The sequence below is a fragment of the Myotis yumanensis genome, unplaced genomic scaffold, assembly GCF_028538775.1.
Source record: "Myotis yumanensis isolate MYYU_CA2020_CCGP unplaced genomic scaffold, mMyoYum1.0.hap1 SCAF_1, whole genome shotgun sequence".
Lineage (NCBI taxonomy): Eukaryota > Metazoa > Chordata > Mammalia > Chiroptera > Vespertilionidae > Myotis > Myotis yumanensis.
The window spans coordinates 63,363,102-63,387,100 of record NW_027223752.1 but is presented as its reverse complement, the minus strand read 5'-3'; the positions used below and the strand labels follow the sequence as shown (position 1 = coordinate 63,387,100).

The 23,999-nt window shown below is 37.8% G+C and overlaps 1 protein-coding gene across 1 annotated transcript in view; it reads left to right on the top strand.

The window, feature by feature from the left end:
* The window catches only part of AP4E1 (adaptor related protein complex 4 subunit epsilon 1), a 70,069-nt gene that overhangs the window by 36,607 nt on the left and 9,463 nt on the right, over positions 1 to 23,999 (top strand). Inside the window, exons 9-17 of the mRNA XM_070422944.1 lie at positions 979 to 1,101; positions 1,204 to 1,313; positions 2,506 to 2,645; positions 4,122 to 4,234; positions 4,337 to 4,455; positions 9,031 to 9,333; positions 11,205 to 11,319; positions 15,316 to 15,439; positions 20,570 to 20,825. Coding sequence (XP_070279045.1) covers positions 979 to 1,101; positions 1,204 to 1,313; positions 2,506 to 2,645; positions 4,122 to 4,234; positions 4,337 to 4,455; positions 9,031 to 9,333; positions 11,205 to 11,319; positions 15,316 to 15,439; positions 20,570 to 20,825 — 1,403 coding nt within the window. The remainder of the gene's footprint in view (positions 1 to 978; positions 1,102 to 1,203; positions 1,314 to 2,505; positions 2,646 to 4,121; positions 4,235 to 4,336; positions 4,456 to 9,030; positions 9,334 to 11,204; positions 11,320 to 15,315; positions 15,440 to 20,569; positions 20,826 to 23,999) is intronic.

Below are 23,999 nucleotides of genomic sequence, written 5' to 3'. Positions count from 1 at the left end.
GGCAAGTATAAAAAATAGCTAGTTGAATATTCAGAATCTATCATGCATGCAAAGAAGTGTCCGATTGTTATGTTTTAAACTTTTGCAAATAGAGAAGGAGTGATTCTGTCAGGGACACTTGATATGCTTCAACTTGCATTAGAACTGTTTTTAAGGCTGCAGAATCTGTCTCACTTCTCATGCTATGATTGCAATAGGCCATGCAGGACTTAGTGGTGCCTACTTGATTCTTCTTTACCGTGGCAAATGCTCTTTAAAAGAGTTTGAAAAAAATGTTAGTGTCACTTTGATCACCTGTCATAGTTACCAGATCTTTGACTATATAAGGAAATCATATTGAACACTATCAAAGTGTTCAATAGATTGTTTTATATTCTTTGTGGTTAATTTTTAAAGAAGTGATTTGAAGATTTTTGAGCGGTGACTCTACTTTGAAATAAATGCTAAAGTATCCCAAAATGATTATATTGAAATAAATCACATATAGAGTTTTTGTATAGCAGTGGTAGAAACTGCCTGAAAAGAAATTATTTTAAATAAGTAAATTATTTTAATAAATTATTTTAAAGCATTCAAATAGAAATATCTATTTATATGGGAACAATGAAAACCTATGTGTCATTGGACTGTGAGCTCCCTGAGGGAAGGGTTTTTTCTGTTCTGTTCACTGCTGTATCCGTACTACTAGAACAATGTCTGGCGCATAGGGGTGTTCAGTAAATAGTTGTTGCATGAATGAATGCATTATTTTTATCTGTTACTATACATAATTCTCTTTAAATTGTACTCTGTTAACATAATCCTAAAAACTGTATAAGTCTGAAAACAGTAACGTTTATATCTTTGAAAATTTTCCAAAAAGATTTTTGACTACAACTGGCCTTCTAATTAGTTTACTTTGTTATGAGTTCCTCACAAATATTTTCTTTCATTATGCCTTAACATGGTCCCTGACATTTTTATGTTTTCTTTCTCTAGCCATTCTGTTTGAATGTGTGCATACAGTCTATTCTATTTATCCCAAATCAGAATTACTTGAGAAGGCTGCCAAGTGCATTGGAAAATTTGTCCTGTCACCTAAAATAAATCTCAAATATTTAGGTAAGATGATTGGTTCTTTTCACAAAAATTACAAAGAGAGCTTTTGAAATTTGCTGGGTATTTGTTGCAAGTCACTTCATATAACGCGATTTTTGCTTTTAGGACTGAAGGCTCTTACTTATGTTATCCAACAGGATCCCACTCTGGCTCTTCAACACCAGATGACAATAATTGAATGCTTAGACCATCCTGATCCCATTATTAAAAGAGAGGTAAACTGATATTTTGAATTATGTATGTGAAAGTATTACAATTTTAAAACTTTTTGTTACCATTATGGAGAGAAATTAAAGTGGTGGGCAGTGTGTGTGTGTATTTTAACTTTTGAGAGCATTTTATTCTTTCTGCTAAATTTAAGGAACTTTTCTAAAAACTTCTTGTGTTAGTATCCACAGGAATGGTTTTAAATTATGAGTTGGAGAAATTAGGTCCAATTACCTGTATAGATTCATTAACATCTTTTTGGTCCAAGATATTATATCAATAGGAGACCTATTAGTACAATTTTAAGATATATTATATGATGATTAATAATCTTTCATTGTTCTCTATAAGATTTGTAAAATGGGATAATGCATTCCCTATTACATATGTAGGAATGTGTGAAACATTCCTAAAATGATGTTAACTTCTTGGAAGGAAAGGTGTATTATTTGCTTAATTTTCTTCAACTTTTTCCTTTTATAAAATTGCTTGGGTGTCTATATAAATATTTCTGTTAATTCTCATGTTAGAGAATTTCTGATTTTAAAAGTACCAAAGATAAAAAGAGCCACTAAACATGTAAGTTACTTAAAAGCAATGAGTTAAAAATAGTTATTGAGAGAACATTGTATTGCATTAAGCAATTGTAATTTTAAAAAAATATTAGTTTTAAAAGGTACTGTGTTTGAAACAAAACTGTTCTTATTATTGATGTATTTATCCTTACCCGAGGATATTTTTTTCATTGATCCTTAGAAAGAGAGTGGAAGGGAGGGAGGAGGAGAGAGAAAGAGAAAGAGAGAGAAACATCTATGTGAGAGAGACACATCAATTGGTTGCCTCCCACACACATCCGGTCCCAGACCAGGGATCAAGCCTTCAACTGAGGTACGTGCCCTTGACTGGAATTGAACCTGAGACCCTTCAGTCCGTGGGCCAATGCTCTAGCCACTGAACTAAACCAGCTAGGGCCATAATTCATTTTATTAACAGTAATTTTATTTTTCTTAAGTTCTATTTATTTCTAATAGTTACCATTATTAAGTTCTGTGCATTTTTTGCACACCTATTAAATGGCCTGCTCAGGAGATCTACATAAAAGTGGAAGAATCAACCATGTTATAAACATATGTTACTGTATTTATTGGTGTTATCATGCATAGTTTTATAATATTGTTTTTATTTCTCTTCCTTAAATAGACACTGGAACTTCTTTACAGAATTACGAATGCACAGAATATAACAGTGATTGTCCAGAAAATGCTTGAATATTTACATCAGAGCAAAGAAGAGTATATTATCGTCAATTTGGTTGGCAAAATAGCTGAGCTGGCTGAAAAATATCCTTTGTTTGAACCATAATCATACAATGCCTTTAGTTACACAGTGGTTTAAAATGATTGCTATGGACATGTTCACTTGCAAGTTGAGTTCAGAGACCCAGCAATAATTTCCATTCCTGATACTTAAGCCTCTCTGGTCAAAAATAGGGATTTGTGTAGACTTCTTAGGGGATGGCTTTTTTTTCTGGCTCTTTTCATTCAGTTGGTCAGTATTATGAGCAAGAAGATACAGGAACCTCTGCCTGATTTCTCTATCAGTCCCTCCTTTTCTTTGACTTTACTTCCTGCTCAGCTTCTTTTCTGAGTAAAAGTTCTTGTTGTTGTTGTTTTTAGGGGTGTGTGGGTTGGGTGGAGGGATCAGGATGCTAACATTTATCCAACTGCAGGGGTTGGCAAAAGTAGGTTTACATTGTATGGAAAATAATACAATAATTAATGAATAATAATATTCTGTTTTGCATACTTACAACTGTAAATCTACTTTTGCTCACCCCTGTATTGTTTATATTAGAAATTGTCATAATAATGTAGTTGGGAACTCCATTCACATGTTACTTTTCTTCACATTAGTTTTTTAAAAGTCAGAGGAACTTCTACTGGTCAAGACTTAATGCTTAAGACAACATAAATTGCCCTGACTGGTTGGCTCAGTGGATAGAGTGTCGGCCTGCGGACTGAAGGGTCCCAGGTTCGATTCCAGTCAAGGGCATGTACCTTGGTTGTGGGCACATCTCCAGTAGGGGGTGTGCAGGAAGCAGCTGATGAATGTTTCTCTTTCATTGATGTTTCTAACTCTCTATCTCTCTCCCTTCCTCTCTGTAAAAAATCAATAAAATATATTTAAAAAAAAAAAGGCAACATAAATTTATTATCTCATAGTTTCTGTGGGTCAGGAGTATAGGCATGGCTTAGCTGGATTCTCTGGTTAGGGCCTCTTAGGATTGCATTCTCTTTAAGATGTCTGTTGTTAAAGCTAAGGAAGAATGAATGAATAATGTTAATTAAATTATCTTGGAAATTGCTTAAATCCTAGCCAGTGCTCTAGGTTTGGCCAGCAAAATGATAAAATATTAGAACTGAAGAGAAGCAGATTAGATAGGAGGTTAAACAACTTGTTCAAGTAGATACATCACGACATTCAGTCTCTTTGGAGTGTATATTATTTTCCATTATGTATTGTCCGTAATTCGCTGTAACATTTCTTTCAATTACTTTACATTTATTTATTGGATGCCTGTTATATACAAGGCAGAGTGCTAGATAAAGCAACATGAACTGGTTTTTAAAGTTTATTAAATAAGATTTATTGAGCACCTATTTTACATAAAACTGGAATATAGAACAATTTATTGGCAGAGATTAAAGGTAAAAATGCCAAACTAGGATGAATTGGTTATTTTTAAAAGATTGATGCAGAAATATAGTTTTAATAACTGGCATTTGAAGAGTACTTGTTCTTAACACTGTGGACACATATGCTCCTGATAATGCATGGTTTATTCAGACAATGAATGCTGTGTTTTCAGTAGGAGGAGATGTGATGAATCCTGATATTTCCAATAACTTCCTGAGACTGCTAGCGGAAGGTTAATAAACAGTTGCATTCTGTAAAGACTTTTAAAGGTTTTAACTACAGAGTCCTTAGAGAGTTTAATGAAAATTAAAATGATGTATCAATTTCTTTGTAGGTTTTGATGATGAAACAGAAGATCAACAATTAAGACTTTATGCAGTTCAGTCTTACCTCACTTTACTAGATGTGGAAAATGTGTTCTATCCACAGAGATTTCTTCAAGTTATGAGTTGGGTGAGCAAAGTACATTCAATCATAAATGTTTATAAAATTATATTTTTACAAAAGCAAATGCTAACAATATATTTCCTTCAGAAATCATTCAGTTTTACTCAGCTAACACCTTCAGCTGTCAATTCCCCCCTCTCTCCCCAGTGGCCAGCTACCTTCTGTCACTTAACTATTTACTTATCTGCTCATTCTCCCCGCTATCTCACATTTCTAGTCTTTTAAATATGGGTATTTGTTTAGATTTCTCTGTCTACAACACATTTGTTGTGTTTCCTTTGTGAATCTATATTTGAATGTGTGAATACTTATGTAATGATGACATATTAGTTAACAATGGCTGTAAAATAATGTTACCACAGACTTAATGCTTAAAACAACATAAATCTGTTATCTCATAGTTTCTGTGGGTCAGGAGTATAGGCATGGCTTAGCTGGATTCTCTGCTTAGGGACTCTTAGGGTTACAGTCAAGGTATTGGCTGGGGCTGCTGTCTCATCTGACATTTGACTGGTAAAGAGTCCACTTCCAAGCTCAGAAATCAGTTTCTTCGGCTGTAAAACTGAGGGTTTGAGGTTTATACTGTTAATTGTAGGCTCCTAGAATGACCTTTAGTTTCCTGCCATGTGAGCTTCCCAACATGACTGTTTGCTTCATGAAAGCCAGCAAAGGAAATCATCTCTTTGTAAGATGAAAGTCACAATTTTATGTAATTTAATCATATACAATCACATATATCCCGTCATCTTTGTGTATTCCTTCTATGCATATGGGTAAGTGTTTATAGGGGAGATTTGGAGAAGTGCAACTTTTGGGTCATAGGATATGCACATTTTAATATTTTATAGTTTTGCCAAAACTTAGCATGTTAACTTAAATTTTATCTAGACTTTTATTTAAGAATTTTAATTTTCTTATCTGTGAGAAAGTTGAAAGACTAGTAATAACAAGTACCACTATACTTTTCTTCTAGATTCCCAGTTATTATTATTATTTTATTTTTTAAAATTACTGATTTCAGAGAGAAGAAGAGAGAGGGGGATAGAAACATCAGCAATGAGAGAGAATCATTGATCAGCTGCCTCCTGCACAATTCCTACTGGGGATTGAACCTGAAACCCAGGCATTTGCCCTGACAGGGAATTGAATTATGACCTCCTGGTTCATGGGTTGATGCTCATCCACTGAGCCACACTGGCCGGGCATCCCAGTTATTATTTTTAATCATCTTTGCTTTATTCTATCAACACCTATATCTATATCTAGGTCCATCTCTATACAGTTTGTTTTACTGGACCATTTAAAATTGAGTTGCAGACATCATGACCCTTGACCCATAAAAAATTGAACATGAATCTCATAAGAATGACATTATTCTAGATAATGATAAAACCATTATTATACTTAAGAAATATTAATTTATTAATATCACCTAAGATACAGTTTATATTCAGATTTATTCAGTTGTCAAAAAAAAAAAGTCTCCTTAAGGCTGTTTTTCTGCTCTTCCCAATCCTAGATCCAGTAAGGGTTTGCAAATTCTATTTATTTATATCCTTTTAGCCTTTTAAGAATTTTATAATGAGCCTCAGTTTCTTTTTGTTTTCCTGACATTGATTTTTTTGGATGAATACTATTGAGTTGTAGAATGTCCAACATTTCTGAATTTCTCTGATTATTTCTGGTTCTGTTAAACATTTTTAGCAAGACTTCTACATTGGCAATCACATGTACTTTCTACTGCATCATATCAGGATGCATATAATTTCAATTCCTTCAATTATCGGTGATTGTAAGTTTGTTTGGTGAAGACACTGACCTTTAGATCTCTCCATTGCCAAGGAGTGCTTTCTCTTTAGTAATTTATAACTAATCTGTGAGGTGATTCTGTGAGGCTCTGTGAACATCTTTTCCTCAGCTCTCTTTCACCAGTGCTTTTAGCATTGATAATCCTTATGCTAAATTGGTTATTATATTTGGTGGCCATTTGTTTTTTACTCCATGAACATGACATGTCATTTTATTTATTTATTTATTTATTTATTTACTTACTTACTTACATTCCATATATTTAGAGTGTTTTTATTTCTACAGTATATAAATCCTGTACATGTTTTGTTAGATTTATACTTAAGTAATTCATTTTCTTTAGAGAAGTAGTAAATGTATTTTTAATTTCGGTTTCTATATGTTTGTTGCCTGGCAATCTTGAATTGTTTTTGTAGATTTCTTGAAACATTAAGAATTTTTTCATTTCTGTTCATGAGGGATATTGGTCTGTAGTTTTCATATTTCTTCTCTGTTTGGTTTTGGTATCAAGGTAATCCTGGCTTCATAAAATGAGTTGAGGGTGTTCTTTTCTATTTTCTGGAAAGATTGTGTAGAAGAGAGTTGTTTATTTTTAAGTGTTTGGAAAGTTTCCTGTTATCTTTTATGTTACTGATTTCTAGTTTAATTCTATTGTCAGAGAAAATACTGTGTGATTTCAGTTCCTTTTAAATTTGTTGAGGTTTGTTTTACGGCCTGTGATATTGTCTGGGTGGTGCTATGTTCTCAGGGTGCCTGAAAAGAATGGGCATTCTGCTGCTGTTGGGTGGTGTGTTCCATAAATGATGACTAAATTCTTTTGGAGATGGTGTTGCGACAAGGGTGTTAAGATTAAACAAGTGGCCTCTGCTGACGCTGTGAAGGGGTGGCCTTGTTATTGCTGAGCACTGGGGAAAGTGCTGTCTCTCCACAGGCTTCCCCTGACTGCACCCCAGCCGAGAGCGGAAGGGCACCTCTTTATACCTGGGTGGAGGTGATGTAGGCTTCCTGTGGGGCCTTCAGGGACACTGCCATAGAGTGGGCCTCTGCAGCTTGGTGGGATGCAAGTCCTGACCCCCCACTCGGCCTTCTCGGTCACCATCCTTGTGGGGGAGTTGTGCCTCTTACAGCCTGGCAGGGGTTGAAGTCTGGCCCTTCTCTCTGCCTCTGCTGGTACGGGTAGGGCTGCAGTTTTTTTCTGTATGGTGCTTAGTTGGAGTCCAAGCTTTTTATCTTCCTGGCTATTTGGCTAGAGGGCAGGCTTTTCCTGGGACTTTTTTGTTTGAGCCCATTGGTGTTTCCAGGTTGTTAGTTCTCCACTATCCAGTCTGGGGTGAATGAGGCAACAGATAACTCACTGTATTGTTCCTTAGGTCCCAAGGTCCTTAGCGATTTGCCTTTTCTTCACCTTTCAGAGTCATTTTACATGTGTTTTATTTACAACATCAAGGATTTTTAGGTGTATTTCATGGGAAGAATAGGGGAAAAATGCTTCTATTTCATCTTCCTAGAAATATAAATTCACCAATTTTTGAACTGGGATTTAGGTTACCTGCTCTTCTAGAGAGGTAACTACGTTTATTAAAGCACTCAAAAATTATCTTATTATTTAAGGATTAAACTTAATGAGTCGCATTTCTTTTTAAAAAATATTTTTGATTTCAGAGAGTAAGAGAGAGGGAGAGAGAGGTAGAAACATCAATGATGAGAGAGAACCATTGATTGGCTGCCTCCTACACTCCCCCTACTGGGGATCGAGCCTGCAACCCAGGCATGTGCCCTTGACTGGAATGGTACCCAGGACCTTTCAGTCCACAGGCTGACGCTCTATCCACTGAGCCAAACCGGCTAGGACAATGAGTCGTATTTCTTTTTCCTCCTCTTGTTACTAAGCAATACATCTTCCCTTGACTGTTACCTCACCTCCCTTTTTTTTTCTTGCTAGTGCCAAGATTACACCAAAGACATGAAAATACTTAATAAATATTATTTAGGAAAGGTCTCACACTCCATGAGTTATCAGTTTATTAGTGATTTTTAGACGAGTAGGATTATATATCTCCTGGATAAGTTAGATGTAAGAAAAATGATATGTAACATAGATCACTGTTCTTCAAAGTTCTGTGGGTCATCTTCATCAGAATCAGCTGATGCTTGTTCAAAATGTGCAGTGCAGATTATCACCGCAGGCATGCTGTAGTTTCTGTAGGTTGGGATTTTTCTCATATTAGTGTGAGAGAATTTGAGAGCTTTGGTTCAGTAGTGATCCTAATCAGGAATTGAAGAGTGTCTCTTCTGGAGCACTGCAGTGAAGGGATTTGTACTCTTTGACAATCTCTTTTAATATATCTGTGGTCAGAACCTAGAAATCTATATTTTAATGAAACACTTCATGTGACTCTTATGCATGCTAGCATGTGAGAACCGCTCATTTAAATACTTTATGGGAAAGTAATAATAGAATGTGAAAATGCTGGTAAAAACCAACAGCCAAACCTGGAAGTTCAGAAGAAGGCTAACTGGTAAAGGTGTCTGTTTTGTATATTGTTAATGATCAAGATGTAGAAAACATTTTTGTATTAAGTTCCAATTCTTGGTATAATTTTGAACTAATATGTACAATTTGATCTTTATCTAATATATTTTTTTACCACGAGAATATGTTTAATCTAGATTAGATTCACTTCAGCAGTAGGCACTTTGTTTAGATTTCCAAGTATAGTTTGGTGTATAACTTGATATTTCTATATAAACATCTCCTTGTTTTACTCATAGGTATTAGGGGAGTATTCCTACCTCTTAGATAAGGAAACGCCAGAAGAAGTTATAACCAAGCTCTACAAGTTACTTATGAATGACTCCATTTCTTCAGAAACAAAAGCCTGGCTAATTGCTGCCGTGACCAAGTTGACACCGCAGGCACACTCTTCTAACATTGTTGAGAGATTAATCCAGGAATTTACGGTATCTTTGGATACTTGTCTGAGACAGCATGCATTTGAACTAAAGCATTTGCATGAGAATGCAGAACTTATGAAGAGTTTGCTTCCAGTTAATAAAAGTTGTGAAGACATGGTGGTAAGACATCTGTGTTCTACCTTTTTAAAAATTGCATAATCTTTAAACAATAATTTTTGCATTTGTGATATGTCAGAAATGTATCAAAATATAGTTTCTGTAGGTTGGAATTTTTCTCTCATTAGTAGAAGAGAATTTGAGAGCTTCTGTGCAGTAGTGATCCTAAGTCAGGAATTGAAGAGTGTCTCTTCTGGAGAACTGCGATGAAGGATTTGTGCTCTGACAATCTCTTTGAATATATAATAATTCAAGAATTTTTATCTCCTTTGAACTCTAATATGTCCTTTTATTATTCCGCTCTTTTCTTTGAGAATGTAAAAGATAGTTCTCCATTTTATTTTGTCCATCTACTGTCTAAATGCTTTAACACTTTGGAATCTGACCACCAACCTTTCTTTCTCCCACCTCCTTTTAGCTACCACCCCTTTTAACCCAGTGCACTCAGTCTGTCCCTCAGATTGGTGTAAATCAGAAAACTTCTAAAAGGAAACCAGATTTGCTCAAATTTTTGTATGTTAGATGTCATATAGTTGATAAAGAGGAGAGGATGGGTGGTATTCCCACTAATTCTGAATCAGATTTTCATGACTTGTATTAATTTTGAAGCTTTGTTCCTTCGTTCTCTCAATAGGTCCTCAAAGGCAGAACCCTTGCTTTAACATTTGGTAGATATTTCAGAGGCATTCATTGAGATGATCAATAAATATGCTGCATATAAAATTAAACTAGGAAATAACCACACTTCCTCTTTTCTCCAAGAATCTTAGTGAAACTAAACCTTTCCACATTCAGAGTGTGACAAGCCACTTAAATGTTTGAGAATTACTTGCTGTTCTAAATTATCTGAGTTGTTTGCATACGTTTGGCTAAATCAGGAGAAGCTATTTTGGTTTCTGAGGTTATCACTACTATCCTCTTGTGTATATCTCATTTTTCTTTCTCTTCTTACTTTTTCTCTTCTCTTTTTTCTGTTACTCATTCTCCATCTCTTGTTTTGTTTTGTTTTTTTCCCCATTTAATCATTCTCTAGTACTTTTCTATTCCTGTTGAAATTAGTTAAGTAATTTTCCATAGATTTTTGAAAAAGCATTTTCAGGTAGAAAGGAATTGGATAGTTAAATCAAAGGCACTGTGGGAGGCCGAATAATAGCTCCCCAAGAGGTTCACATCTCAATCTCTGGAACCTGTGTGTATGTACCTTACATGGTAAAAGGGACTTTGTAGATGTGATTAAGATAAGAATTTTGTGATGGGGGCATTATCCTGGATTGTCCAAGTAGGCATGAGATAATCACAAGGGTCCTTAGAAAAGTGAGGCAAGAGTTCAGTGTAGAGAAGGCAGAGTAGCTATAGAAACAGATCAGAGGGATGTGGCCACAGCCAAGGTATGCTGGCAGCCCTCTAGAAGCTGAAAGAGATAAGGACCTTATTCTCCCCTGGAGCCTCCAGAAGGAACTAGTGTTATCAGCACCTTGTTTTTATCCCTCAACAGCTGGAAACTAATACAGATTATAGCTTTAGTATATGATGTGTCTTCTCCTCTGGTAGGTTACAAGTCTCATGAGGGCAGGAACTGTGTCTTCTTTTGTCTCTATCATAGGAGCTAACATGATGCCCTAATATATTGGATGCTCAAAATATATTGCTCGGTGCAGTGAAACTCAGTAATAATTGCAAATGACTTAGCTGAGTGATTTGATTATAGATGTTTCAGAAAGTTACAGAGTTAGGTAGTACTTCTGGAATTGAATCTGCTTTTCACCTAAAAAATGTTTTTAGGATATATGGGCTGAAAGTACCTATGTGAACATACAGTCTACTGTTTTAGGGCAAATTTTTTAATTCCTGATTTTTGCTTCAATTTAATATAGGTAGATGCTTCCTTATCTTTTCTGGATAGTCATGTGGCTGAAGAACTCAGTCAGGGGGCAGCACCTTACAAACCTCACCACCAACGGCAGGAGGAAAAGCTTTCCCAGGAAAAAGGTAATTTTTATGAGTTTATAGGCGAGGTTATAGGGATATCTTTTTTTTTTCTTAATGGAAAAAATATCCATGGGTAAGGATTGATTTTTAGAGAGAGTGGAAGGAGGGGGAAGAGAGAGAGAAATATCAATGTGAGAGAGACACATCCATGGGTTGCCTCTTGCATGTGCCAGTACTGGGGCTGAGGAATGAACCTGCAACCAGGTAATGCCCTTGACAAGGAATTGAACCTGTCACTCTGCCATTGAGCCACACCGGCCAGGGTGGGGCATCTTTTTTTATGTGTGTAAGTAAATAATTGAGGGTATTTACTTTTATTTTTCCTCTTTAAATCTGTTGTGACTTGTTTACCCTGACTAGGTCGTTGGAAACCCAGGAAAAAACAGTTAGCCTAGAGGTATTCCTAAAGTCGTAGGCTCCCTATACAGCAGTGCCTAAGATATGACAGCCATCCAGGAATTTCAAAAGACCTGCTTGGCAGGTGGAATTATCATGTTGGTCACTGTGATAGAGGGCTGACAGTAGTGTGAGCATACCTGTGAAACAGTTTTAGGAAAAAACTGGTTCTATGGACTAGTGAGTTTCATTTTCATTCTGTGCAGTCTTGTATATCTTAAGTGTGTTAGAACACTTCCTCCAACAAAATATGTGATCAGTGATGTTAGGAACAGCTAAGGCAGGAAAGAATAACTTAAATTACATTTAAGAAATGTAGCTGTCAGGGAAAGATTTCTGTCATGATTTTAGTAAGGAGGAAGTTATTTAATGACTTAAATAATTTAATGGTTTTGTTGAGTGCTTAATATTTTCTAGGTCTGTGCTAGGCATATAAGTACAACTAAATGGTTGATCCTAAAATGAGACCAAAAAGCACAAACACTAATAATAGGCATGATGTTATCTTTTTGTAGAAGTATTTGTTCTTTTAAAGTTTGTGACATATTTTTTAGCACAGTGATACCCTGTATTGATAGAATGTGTGTGTGTGTGTGTTGCGGGGAGCGGGGGGGGGGGGGGGGGGGGAGGAGGGGTAAATAAATTTTGAGTTATAATTGCCCGACCTGTGACTGTAGTGCATATAGAAGCCTTATGACATCCAGGGCAAGGAGTGAAAATCTGGAGTTCCAGAGTGGGAGATGTGGTCCATTTGCCATATTCCTTATTTTCAGTGTGCCTGGGCCATCAGCCTGCTATTACTACAGTTGAAGGGTTGGGTAGGGAAGGGGAGATAGGATGAAGAACCTGGTTCCTAGCACTGCCTGTCTCTATTCTTAAAATAAGGTAAGTGGCTGATATAAATATAATAGATAGTCCTGGAATTCCCCAAATGAATGAATTCTTTTGCCAAGTACTTTTTCCCCCATAGAACATCATTATAAATGGGGTTAAGCTCTCAAATTAGGCTCTTCCCTTTTCTTCCAAAATCTATTTTTCAAAAGTTTTTCGGCCCCAGTGTGGTAGGGACAACTCCGGTCAGGTTGAAACAGCCCCGGTGTGGTAGGGACAACCCCGGTGAGGTTGAAACGGCCCCCGTGAGGTAGGGACGACCCCAGTCAGGTCGAAACGGCCCCGGCGTGGTAGGGACAACCCCAGTCAGGTTGAAACGGCCCCCGTGAGGTAGGGACGACCCCAGTGAGGTTGAAACAGCCCCCGTGAGGTAGGGACGACCCCAGTCAGGTCGAAACGGCCCCGGCGTGGTAGGGACAACCCAGGTCAGGTTGAAACGGCCCCCGTGAGGTAGGGACGACCCCAGTCAGGTTGAAACGGCCCCGGTGTGGTAGGGACAACTCCGGTCAGGTTGAAACAGCCCCGGTGTGGTAGGGACAACCCCGGTGAGGTTGAAACGGCCCCCGTGAGGTAGGGACGACCCCAGTCAGGTCGAAACGGCCCCGGCGTGGTAGGGACAACCCCGGTCAGGTTGAAACGGCCCCCGTGAGGTAGGGACGACCCCAGTCAGGTCGAAACGGCCCCGGTGTGGTAGGGACAACCCCGGTCAGGATGAAACAGCCCCGGTGTGGGAGCGACAACCCCAGTCAGGTTGAAACGGCCCTGGTGTGGTAGGGACGACCCCGGTGAGGTTGAAACGGCCCCCGTGAGGTAGGGACGACCCCGGTGAGGTTGAAACGGCCCTGGTGAGGCTCAGACGGCCCTGGCGAGGTTGAGACTACTCCAGTGAGGTTGGGACAAATAAAGGGGACCAGTATGGACTGATGAACAGGTGTAGATACAGAAGCAGAGCAACATGGAACAGAATGTTAAACTACAATGGGGAGCCTGGGGAGGGTTGGGGGGGGGATTAAGAGACCAACTGAAGGACTTATATGCATGCATATAAGATTAACCAATGGACACAAGACACGGGGCGGGGGGGGGCGGGGGGTAGGGGCCGGGGGAATGTCATGGGGGGGAAAAAGGAGACATATGTAATACTCTTTGTAATACTTTAAGAAATAAAAATTATAAAAAAAAAAAAAAAAAAAAAAAAGTTTTCTAAAGTAAAATCCAAATTTCATGAGTTTAGGCTATCTGTTACATCATGGGGAGAGAAATCAGTTATAAGACAGGACATAGCCCTATCCCTATACCTTCTATATCTAAATATCTGAAAGCTTGGCTGTATGTACACAAAGGTCTATGGGTGATGGGTGAAGTCAGCTTGATTCTGATTATCAAATCAGCATTTGGAAATGCTGACCTAGTCTGAACTCTTCACTTTATAAAGAAATGAAAGTCTAGTTCATATACCTAGTTAACACCTGACCAACATCAAGAGCTCAGTTTTCCTGATTATCAATTTGCCCATTACTTTTTTCTACTGCACATTGCTTCCTCTTCTATATCATTCATTTAGCTAACAAACAAACATTTACTTGTTACTCTTTGGGTCACGTACTCTTCGTCAGTGAGGGAGATTTCACATTGAGGGCTATGTTTCTTTGGAAGAGGCAATGTAATATAGTAGTTGAGTGTGAAACTCTGGAACCAGGATATATGATTTCTTTTTTCTTTCTTTCTTATCTGCCTGTATCATTTCCTTTCTTTGTAATCTTGGGTAAGTTCGTGGCAACCTCTTTGCCACAGTTTCTTCATTTGTAAAATGAGGATATCAACATATCAACTTTAATATATTCGTAGGTACTTTTTATGATTTAAGAAGAAAAAAGATAAATAAGGTAGTTAGGAAAACAAATAAACATAGTGGGACCTTATACAAAGCAGAAGGTTATTGCTCTTTCCCATTAAAGAAATATCATAAGTATCTAGCCTAGGATTGATGTTGGCTTCATGAATATAGGAGAGGAAGGGAGGGAAGAAAGATGTTAAAGGAGTCTGGAAATGCCATCTCTTTTCTGGGTGGCCATGTACCTAGCTAAGAATCAAGGGTTCTGTTACTTAGAAAGTAGAGAATGTATATTGGCATCTGCTCTACCACAATAACAACATGAATTTTCAAGGCTCTGGTTGAGTTCATTTGGGTATAAGGCTCAATGGAATCCGAACCTGAGTAAACCTGTTCCTCATCGAGAAGGGAGATTTCACATTGAGGGCTATGTCAGTCTGTTCAGTACAGGAATGTGCCATTTTGTTAAGCAAAATGCAGTCATCTCTTCGTTCATAGCTGCTTAAACATTTTTGCTTGAGAGCAGCAACTTTTCAGTAGATCTGGTTTATTAGCTGTCTTTCCTAATTGAATTTTTTTTTTAGGTTCTAAGGGAGGTAAAATGATAAAAATGAAGTACTGTCTTTGATCAGCTAATAGTATGAAGACTGTAGTAGTATTAAATAAATCATAGCTGCTTTGTTATTATTATTATTATTATAAATATTTGGTTAGATCATCTCCAAGTTCCCTTCCAGTTTAAAAATTGTCACTGGATTCTAGTCTTCAGTTATTTTATTTTAGTAATGATGGTAACTTTGATAATTGTTACCTTTTTAAAAATAATTTTGGCTTTGTTTTAAATATAAACCATTCTTATTGTTTTAAATTTCTAGTTCTCAATTTTGAACCATATGGACTCTCCTTTTCTTCATCTGGCTTTACTGGACGACAGTCTCCTGCTGGCATTTCTCTGGGTTCAGATATATCTGGAAACAGTGCAGAAATAGGGCTGAAAGAGTAAGTTCCTTTCTTATTAAAATTGAGAACATGGGAATATTTAAATGTCTTTAAATGTAGAGGGGTTCCTGAAAGATAAATTCTGCTTGGGCTGTTGTTTCTATTTCTTGCTTTCAAAAAAGTATTGATACGATACAGTATGTCTTTACACTTTAAGAGAGTTTGCGCCCTAGCTGGTTTGGCTCAGTGGGTGTAGCATCAGCCAGCCCATGGACTGATGAGTCCCAGGTACGATTCTGGCCAAGGGCACACACCTCGGTTGCAGGCTCAATCCCCGGCCCTGGTCGGGGTGCATGCGGGAGGCAACCAATCGATGTGTCTCTCTCACATCGATGTTTCTCTCTCTCTCTCTCTGTCTCTCTCCCTGTCTTCCATTCTCTCTCTCTTTTTAAAAAATATATTTTTATTGATTTCAGAGAGAAAGGGAGAGGGAAAGAGAGATAGAAACATCAATGATGCCCTAGCTGGTTTGGCTCAGTGGATAGAGCATCAGCCTGCGGACTAAAGAGTCCCAAGTTTGATTCCTGTCAAAGGCACATGCCCAGGTTGTGGGCTCGATCCCCAGTGTGGGGACGGGGGTGGGGGTGGGGGGAGACGGGGGGGGGTGTAGGAGGCAGCCAATCAGTGATTCTCTCTCATCATTGATGTTTCTATCTCTCCCTCTCCCTTCCTTTCTGAAATCAATAAAAATATATTTTTAAAAAAAGAAACATCAATGACGAGAGAGAATTATTGATTGGCTACCTCCTGCACACCCCCTACTGGGGATCGAGCCCACATCCCCAGCATGTGCTCTTGACCAGAATAGAACCTGGGACCCTTCAGTCTGCAGGCTGACACTCTATCTACTGAGCCAAATCAACTAGGGCTGTTCCACTCTCTTTAAAAATCAATGGAAAAATATCATTGGGTGAGGATCAACAAAAAAATAAAAGAGAGAGAGAGAGAGAGAGAGAGAGATTGCTTATTTCCAAGACAGCATAGGATGTATACAACCTTTACACATAGTAATGATGTGTGTATTATTACTACATATTGTATGTATATGTGTGTATATAGTATAATATATTTAAAGAAGTATATCACAACTTATATACCCAGGTGAATATTGAGCATATAATTCTACATTTCTCATAATCGACTTTTTATAACAATCTCATTGGAAGATTGACAGATATAGAGATGAACATAAAATAAGGTGATTGACTTCACCTGAGGAAGTTGTGTGCTTTACTCAAAATGCTTTTAGAGTTCCTTTCCTTGAAAATTGGTGATACAGATGTCTAAATGTCTTATGTGCAGCCAAATGATAACCTTTTTAAGTAGGTTTTGATTTTGGAAATATAAATAAGTTACTCTCAGAAAGATGATTAAATTAAATGAGATAATTATGCAAAGTGCCTCATATAGCTGAGTACATAGTGATTAATAAATGGTAGCTGTCATCATTATCATTATCCAAAAGCTGAGTTTACCAAATAAAATTTCTGATCAATCTGGATGACTTTGGTCACTATTCTGTTGAGATATGAAGTAAATGAAAATGGCCTTCTTGTTTGTGTAGGAGCTTCTTCTAAAAGAGTTCAAGTGTTTTGAGTAATGGCAGCATTGTTGGAATAAATGTGATAAAATCTCAAAGGTGACAACTTTCAAAGATGACATTTGAATTTTTAGTTTTCATATATTCATTAAGGAGTCATTCACCTTATTTTATGTTCATCTTTACATTTGTCAGTCTTCCAGGGAGATGGTTGTAAGAAGTATTTCTCAGAACAAAAACACATAGATCATGAGGAATGTAGAATGATATGCTGAACGAAGTGGCATAAGTTCAAATTCTCTTCCTTAGCTTTTTTTCCCTGCTCTGTGGACACCCATTTCTTTCTCAGACATTCAATTTTTGGCATTCCAAGCATGGAAAGCAGGTATGGTTTGTAGGCATGTGATAGTGGAGGTGATAGCAATTAAGTGCCCCAAATAGGGAACTGAGGGGCAAGGGAAGGAGAGACAAGAACGCTCCAAACCCAGGGAGGAGACATAGTCCCTTTACCTGCACAACAATTGACAGCATCTGCTTTTTAGTATTGAACTAAATATTAAACAGGGCCTTGTAAATTCTATGTGCAAACATGTTCTACTCTCAGAGACAGGGCATTTGGCAAAGCAGCTAAGGAATTACACATATGCTGTATTACCATAAAATGGAACACAAGGGTGCATTTAAAATCCTTTTCCAAAGAGGACCACAGCTCACGCATTATTTCAGATTAGAAACCTCAGTGGTAATTGGCCAGGTGACTCAGCTTTAGGGAGGAGACTGGCACTCTGCTGCAGTCTCTGGCAAGGTGATAGCGAAGCAGTTGCCAGCCCAGTTGAGAATTTCTTACCCCAAGTCCTATCATAGGCAGCGCCATACCTCATGGGAATTCCTAGAGCTGAGTGTAGAATATGTCCCCAGTCTTTTGAAGGTTGCTTGGCCAGAATTTACTTCTGTGTTTGAATGGTCTGAGTCAAAATAATACAAGGTATACCATTTGTATTAGGTTTTTATTATTATCCAAATCCAGACCAAGATGGACTCATGTTTAAAAACATTTTTTTACAGTATGTTTTACATCATATTTTGTATATGAAGGCTTTATGCTGCTCTCTTATTTACTTGTCTGCTTTTTAGACTGTTTGTATATAATGTATGACAGAGAAAATTTATGTTGATGAGAAGCATGTTGTGCAGATGAAATGAGCCAGAAAAACCTTTAAAATAGCTACTTTTAGGCTTACTTTTAGGCTTACTTTTAGGCTTACTTTTCTTCCCCTTTCTCGTTTTGCCCTTTGTTGGGGGTTGGGTTTCCTGAGAAGCACACAGTGTGGTGGAATTTAGCGTGTAGAATATTAAGGAGTGCCCTTAGTTCAATACCAATGGAAGGAAGGGGAAAGAAGCAGGTTTGGGCAGAGGAAGTAGTTAAGATGCCATGCAGTGCAATGACAGATTTTACTGACCCCATGGGGAGCTCTGGAGCTAGAATGGGGTTATCCTCAGGTGGACAAAATGGGTGGACAGGGCTCTGTGCTTACATTCATCAGTCACTGCGTGCGGGTTGCTCTGGAAGCAGCGTTATCTTCGGTGAGGTGGCCCTCTGCCCCTAAGGCAGTGGAGGGATTGCACTGCTAACAGCAGGGACAGTACAGTTCTGCATTGAAGGGAGATCTGTATGGAGCATCCTGGTGTCCAAAACACCTGCCTTTTAAAAAAAAACTAATATTTGAATCATTTATTAGTAAAACTTGGGGACTTGCTTTTAAAAAAAATCATTAAAGGATATGTCTTGGTAAACTGGGTTATAGAAGCTCTATAATCCTGCTGTGAACATTATGAGTCCCTTTGAATTGCTGCTGGTGAGCACCCTAGAGATACCGGGGGTCATTTTAGTGGCTGCCATGAGCACTTTTGGATCTGCTCATGCAAGGACAACCAGTTTTCTTGTAAGAGGTTGATAGATAATAGTTTTTATTTTTTAAATAACTTTTTATTTTATTTTATTTTCTTAAATATATTTTTATTGATTTCAGAGAGGAAAGAAGAGGGAGAGAGAGATAGAAACATCAATGATGAGAGAGAATCATTGATAGGCTGCCTTTTGCAGGCCCCCCATTGGGGATTAAGCCTGCAGCCCAGCCTGGGTATGTGCCCTGACCAAGAATCGAACCATGACCTCTTGGTTTCTAGGTTGATGCTCAACCACTGAGCCATGCTGGCCAGGCTATTTTTATTTTTAAAAAAATATTTTTATTGATTTCAGAGAGAAAGGGAGAGGGAGAGAGAGATAGAAACATCAAGGATGAGAGAGAATCATCAATCGGCTGCCTCCTGTACATCCCCTCAGGAATTGAGCCTTCAACTTAGGCATGTGCTCTGACCGGGAATCGAACTGTGACCACCTGGTTCATAGGTGGGCACTCAACCACTGAGCCACCCTGGCTGGGCTTAATAACTTTTTAGAAAATTCTTTGGTACCTGAAAGAAAGAGAGAAATGGAGATACTTGTAAAGGACCATTTAGCAGCAAAATTTATTGAGGAGGAATGGACTGATTCCCTGTAGGTCATTCTTTATTAACATTCAGATTTTCTTTCAGCCAATTAGTACTTAATAGCTATTAGCTCTTCACTCAGTATGAAGTATAACTACCTATTTTTGTTTTCTGGCATTATACAGAAAATCAAAGTGATCACGATTCTCACTAATTAGAAGGGAATAATAATCAGTACAAACATTTCTGAGTCTTTCTTTTATGATCTGCCTATCTTGTAGTGAAAATTTCCAAAATGCTATTTTGGACCACAACAGGGCTACTTAAACGAGCCAAGTGCCAAGGACACACAGTTCTTATATGAACATAATAGAGGCAATCTTTGGCTGTTTCAGCCTGTACTTATGGTTATATTAGACACTGCAGATTCATAAGCTGTCATTTTTGGGACAGCAGTAGGTGAGTCCAAATTCTAATCCCTACTTTAATTCTTCTTCAACTCAGGTATAAAAACCTCCTAATCTTCATGTTTTTTTCAAAAATCTTTTTTCTTTTATAAGTCAAACCTCGCTTCATTTTTATAAATGTAGCTAGTGTTCATATCAAGAAAACCTTTAGGATTAAAGGTAAGTTTATACATTGGAGTGGATTTGAATGATTTTTTTTTTTTACAACAGGATTTTATTTGATGAATTTATGTAGAGTTAATTCTTTCATTGAGTGATTATAGCTAAAAAACTTAAGTTTAACTCATCAGAATTGAAGATATTTTGCAAAGTCATTGGGGTTAAGGAACTGATACAGTAGTTCTATTTGTGGACACCTTATGTAAGCAATTAAATGAAAATTAAATGATCTAAATTTTAAACTATGTCTAGAATTCTGTTGCCTTAAATCCTTTGTCTGAATGATGGTGGGGGGGGGGGTTGGCTGTAACTAAAATAAAATCTAGAGATCTAGATTTTGCTTTGGGCATACAAAATAAAATAAAAAGCGGTTTCTAAAAGGCCGTGGCAACGACAGTTTTTTAAAAATGCCTCAAGAAAGTAATTGCTTAGCAGTTACTTAAATTGACTTGATTTCATTATCAATCTCCTTAGGACAAGTAGCTTGAAGCTGGAAGGTATACAGAAATTGTGGGGGAAAGAGGGCTATCTTCCCAAGAAGGAAAGCAAAACTGGTGATGAAACTGAAGCTCCGCCCGTTTCTCAAGAGAGCATAATAGAGAATGTCGACCCAACTATAACAAAAAAGGACCCATCTCAAGTCCTTACCCAATCTAAAGAGGAGAAAGAAAAGCAGCTGCTGGCATCGTCATTATTTGTTGGGCTAGGATCAGAAAGTACAGTCAATTTGGTAAGTAGCCAGTTATATTCCTGAGAGTCTGTGTCCCCTGTTTCATATAAAAAACCTTGCTCTATGAAAGCTCTTGGCCATTACCTATCTATCTATATATATAGTGGGAAATGGCTTTCCCAGCTCCAGAGCCACCAATGACACTTTTGTATTCCTGAAAGAGAAAATCTAATTGGCTCAGCTTGAGTAAGGAGTTCTCTCTAGTCTGTCTAGTCAGCTAGGCAAGGGGCAGGGCCCAAATAAAGTTATAACTGTAACTAACAGTATTCTCACCCCAGTGGGTGGAGGACAGTTCTCAGTGGGAGGGGTTTGATGGAAATACTGTCAACAATAATAGTTCAACAATATTGACTTGTCTGTGAAAAAAGTTCTTCTCAAAATGATGTTTTTAATAGTGAAAAATAGGAGTCAATTTAGGTGTCTAACAAGAGAAAGGGTACATAAATTATATTAGCTCAGAATACTACTCAGCCATTAAAAATGATAACTACTGCATTGTAAAATAAAAAATACTTAGGATATATTAAAAATAATATAAAATTCTATTTACATCTTGCCTATAACTGTTAAGAAGATAAAAGTGTTTTGAGATTGAATGAATTATAAAAAAATGGAAACTACATTCAGGCATTACGATTATAGCGATTTTCAAAAGTTTTTATCCTAATGTATTATTCTCGTAGTAAAAGAAGGGCAGGTGCGATTTTTAAAAAATATATTTATTTTTATTGATTTCAGGGAAGAAGGGAGAGGGAGAGAGAGAGATAAAAACATCACTGATGAGAGAGAATAATTGACTGGCTGCCTCTTGCACTTCCCATACTGAGAATTGATCATGAAACCTGGGCATGTACCCTGAATGGGAATCAAACTATGATCTCCTGGTTCAAGGGTCAACACTCAACCACTGAGCCACACCTGCTGGGCAAGGTACTATTTTTGAGTGTCTGAAAATTCCATGTCATTTTCCATTTGGCGGCCTGATGAACATACCTAGTGCAAAATTGTGATTAGAGCTACATTTTCTTCATTTTACATGATCCCAGTTCTTTCATCCTCCTTCTCCCTTAGTGGAATTTTCTCTCCATCCCTGTCAACACTAGGCTAGACTCCAGGCTACATTCTTTACTGTATCTCTGTCTTTTACAGATCCCATTTCTGTTAGACTTGATACTCATTCCCTCCTAAGAAAAAACAAATTTAGCCTAACAGTATTGCTTGCAGTAAATGGCTTGGTGTCACTCGTTTCAGGGGATCCTTTGCTGAAGTCTTTGTGTAGGCTTAGTACTTTCTGGAGCAACACATTACCATCATTTAAAACATGTTTCCTGTTCATGTCTCTCAGCCACAAATTTAATGTGTTTTCTATAACTAAGTACTTTTCACTGACTGTAGCTGTAACTTTACTGTTTGAGTTGCTACCACAGTCTAGTACAGGGGTGGGCAAACTTTTTGACTCAAGGGCCACAATGGGTTCTTAAACTGGACCGGAGGGCTGGAACAAAAGCATGGATGGAGTGTTTGTGTGAACTAATATAAATTCAAAGTAAACATCATTACATAAAAGGGTATGGTCTTTTTTTTTTTTTAGTTTTATTCATTTCAAACAGGCCGGATCCGGCCCGCGGGCTGTAGTTTGCCCGTGGCTGGTCTAGTACAAATTTCTTTCTCCTTCCCCACAGTTTCACAAACAGAAGCTTTGTTCCTAGCAAACTCAGCATATGATTTTTTTTTGTTTGTTTCTTACTAAATCAAGAACTTTCACCTTTTCGTTTAAAGGAAGCACTGTATTGCTTCTCTTTGGCATATCTAAATTGCCAGCTTCACTACTCTTGTATTTTGGGGCAATTATTAAAGTAAAATATGGGCACATGAATTACAAGCACTGCAGTACTGAGACAGTTGATCTGATAACCCAGAGGGCTAAGTGACTAATGGGTAGCTATCGTATACAGCCTGGATATGCTAGACAAAGGAATGATTCATGTCCTGGGATGTACGTAGCAGGACAGTGAGAGATTTTATCACACTAATATGAATGACGTGCAATTTGAAACTTATGTATTATTTATTTCTGAAAACTTCCATTTAATATTTTTGGACTGATGTTGACTGTAGGTAACTGAAACCATGGAAAGCAAAATCACAGATAAGGGGGACTACTGTATGTCTAATTCAAGTCCCATGGCTACTGGAATGGAAATCCTTTCCCCCCCCCCCCCCACCCCCCCCACTTGTTTTTGTCTTAAAACAGTGTAAGTTTTTGTGTAATGACTTCTGAATTGAAAGGGAGGAGACAGACTCATCCCTTACTTTTGAGAGTTGGAAGAGGTATTGGGACTTGAAAGAATGAGAGAATATGGACAGGGACCTAGAATTCTGGTAAACTAGAATCATGTGAAGGGTAGCCACGTGGTGTTACAGCCCCCGGAAGGCGTAGGCATGGACTTAGACTTAGAGCAGTGAGTGCCAGTCTGTTCTACTGATTTTAGATAGGACTTTGAGAGGCAAGGGGACACTTGAGTCACTCTTCTTACATAGATTTGCAGGCCATTCCTCAGGAGGGTTAGCTCAAGGATGGCAAATTTACTGGTCCCATCTCTAGAATCCATAGCAAACATCACTAGTCATTTATAGAATTCTTTACTGCTTTGTGTTCCAGTCAGCCATTGCCAGTTGATTCTTGAGGTAAAACCAGTTTTTCTTCCCTGTTTATTGACTCATAGGCCATGAAATCATGATTATTGTATATTCCTGAGTCAGAGTTTGAGGAGAACTCTATAAGAAAACTCAAGAACAAAAAAATAGCTGGGTTTCTCACTCTTTTTAATTTGCGCAATTCTGTACTCTAGTATTCTGAAATCTAGCAAGTTTTTAGAATTGTTTACATTGGAATTTTTAACATTTCTTTTATGTGTTATTTATTTACTTTTATTTTTAAAATATATTTTTATTGATTTCAGAGAGGAGGGGAGAAGGAGAGAGAGAAACGTCAATGATGACAGAGAATCATTGAACAGCTGCTCCCTGCACACTCCCTGCTGGGATTGAGCCCACAACCCGGCATGTGCCCTGACTGGGAATGAAACCATAATTTCCTGGTTCATGGTTGACACTCAAACACCCACCCATGGCCAGGCTGATTTTATGTGTTATTAAATGAGAAATAAGATT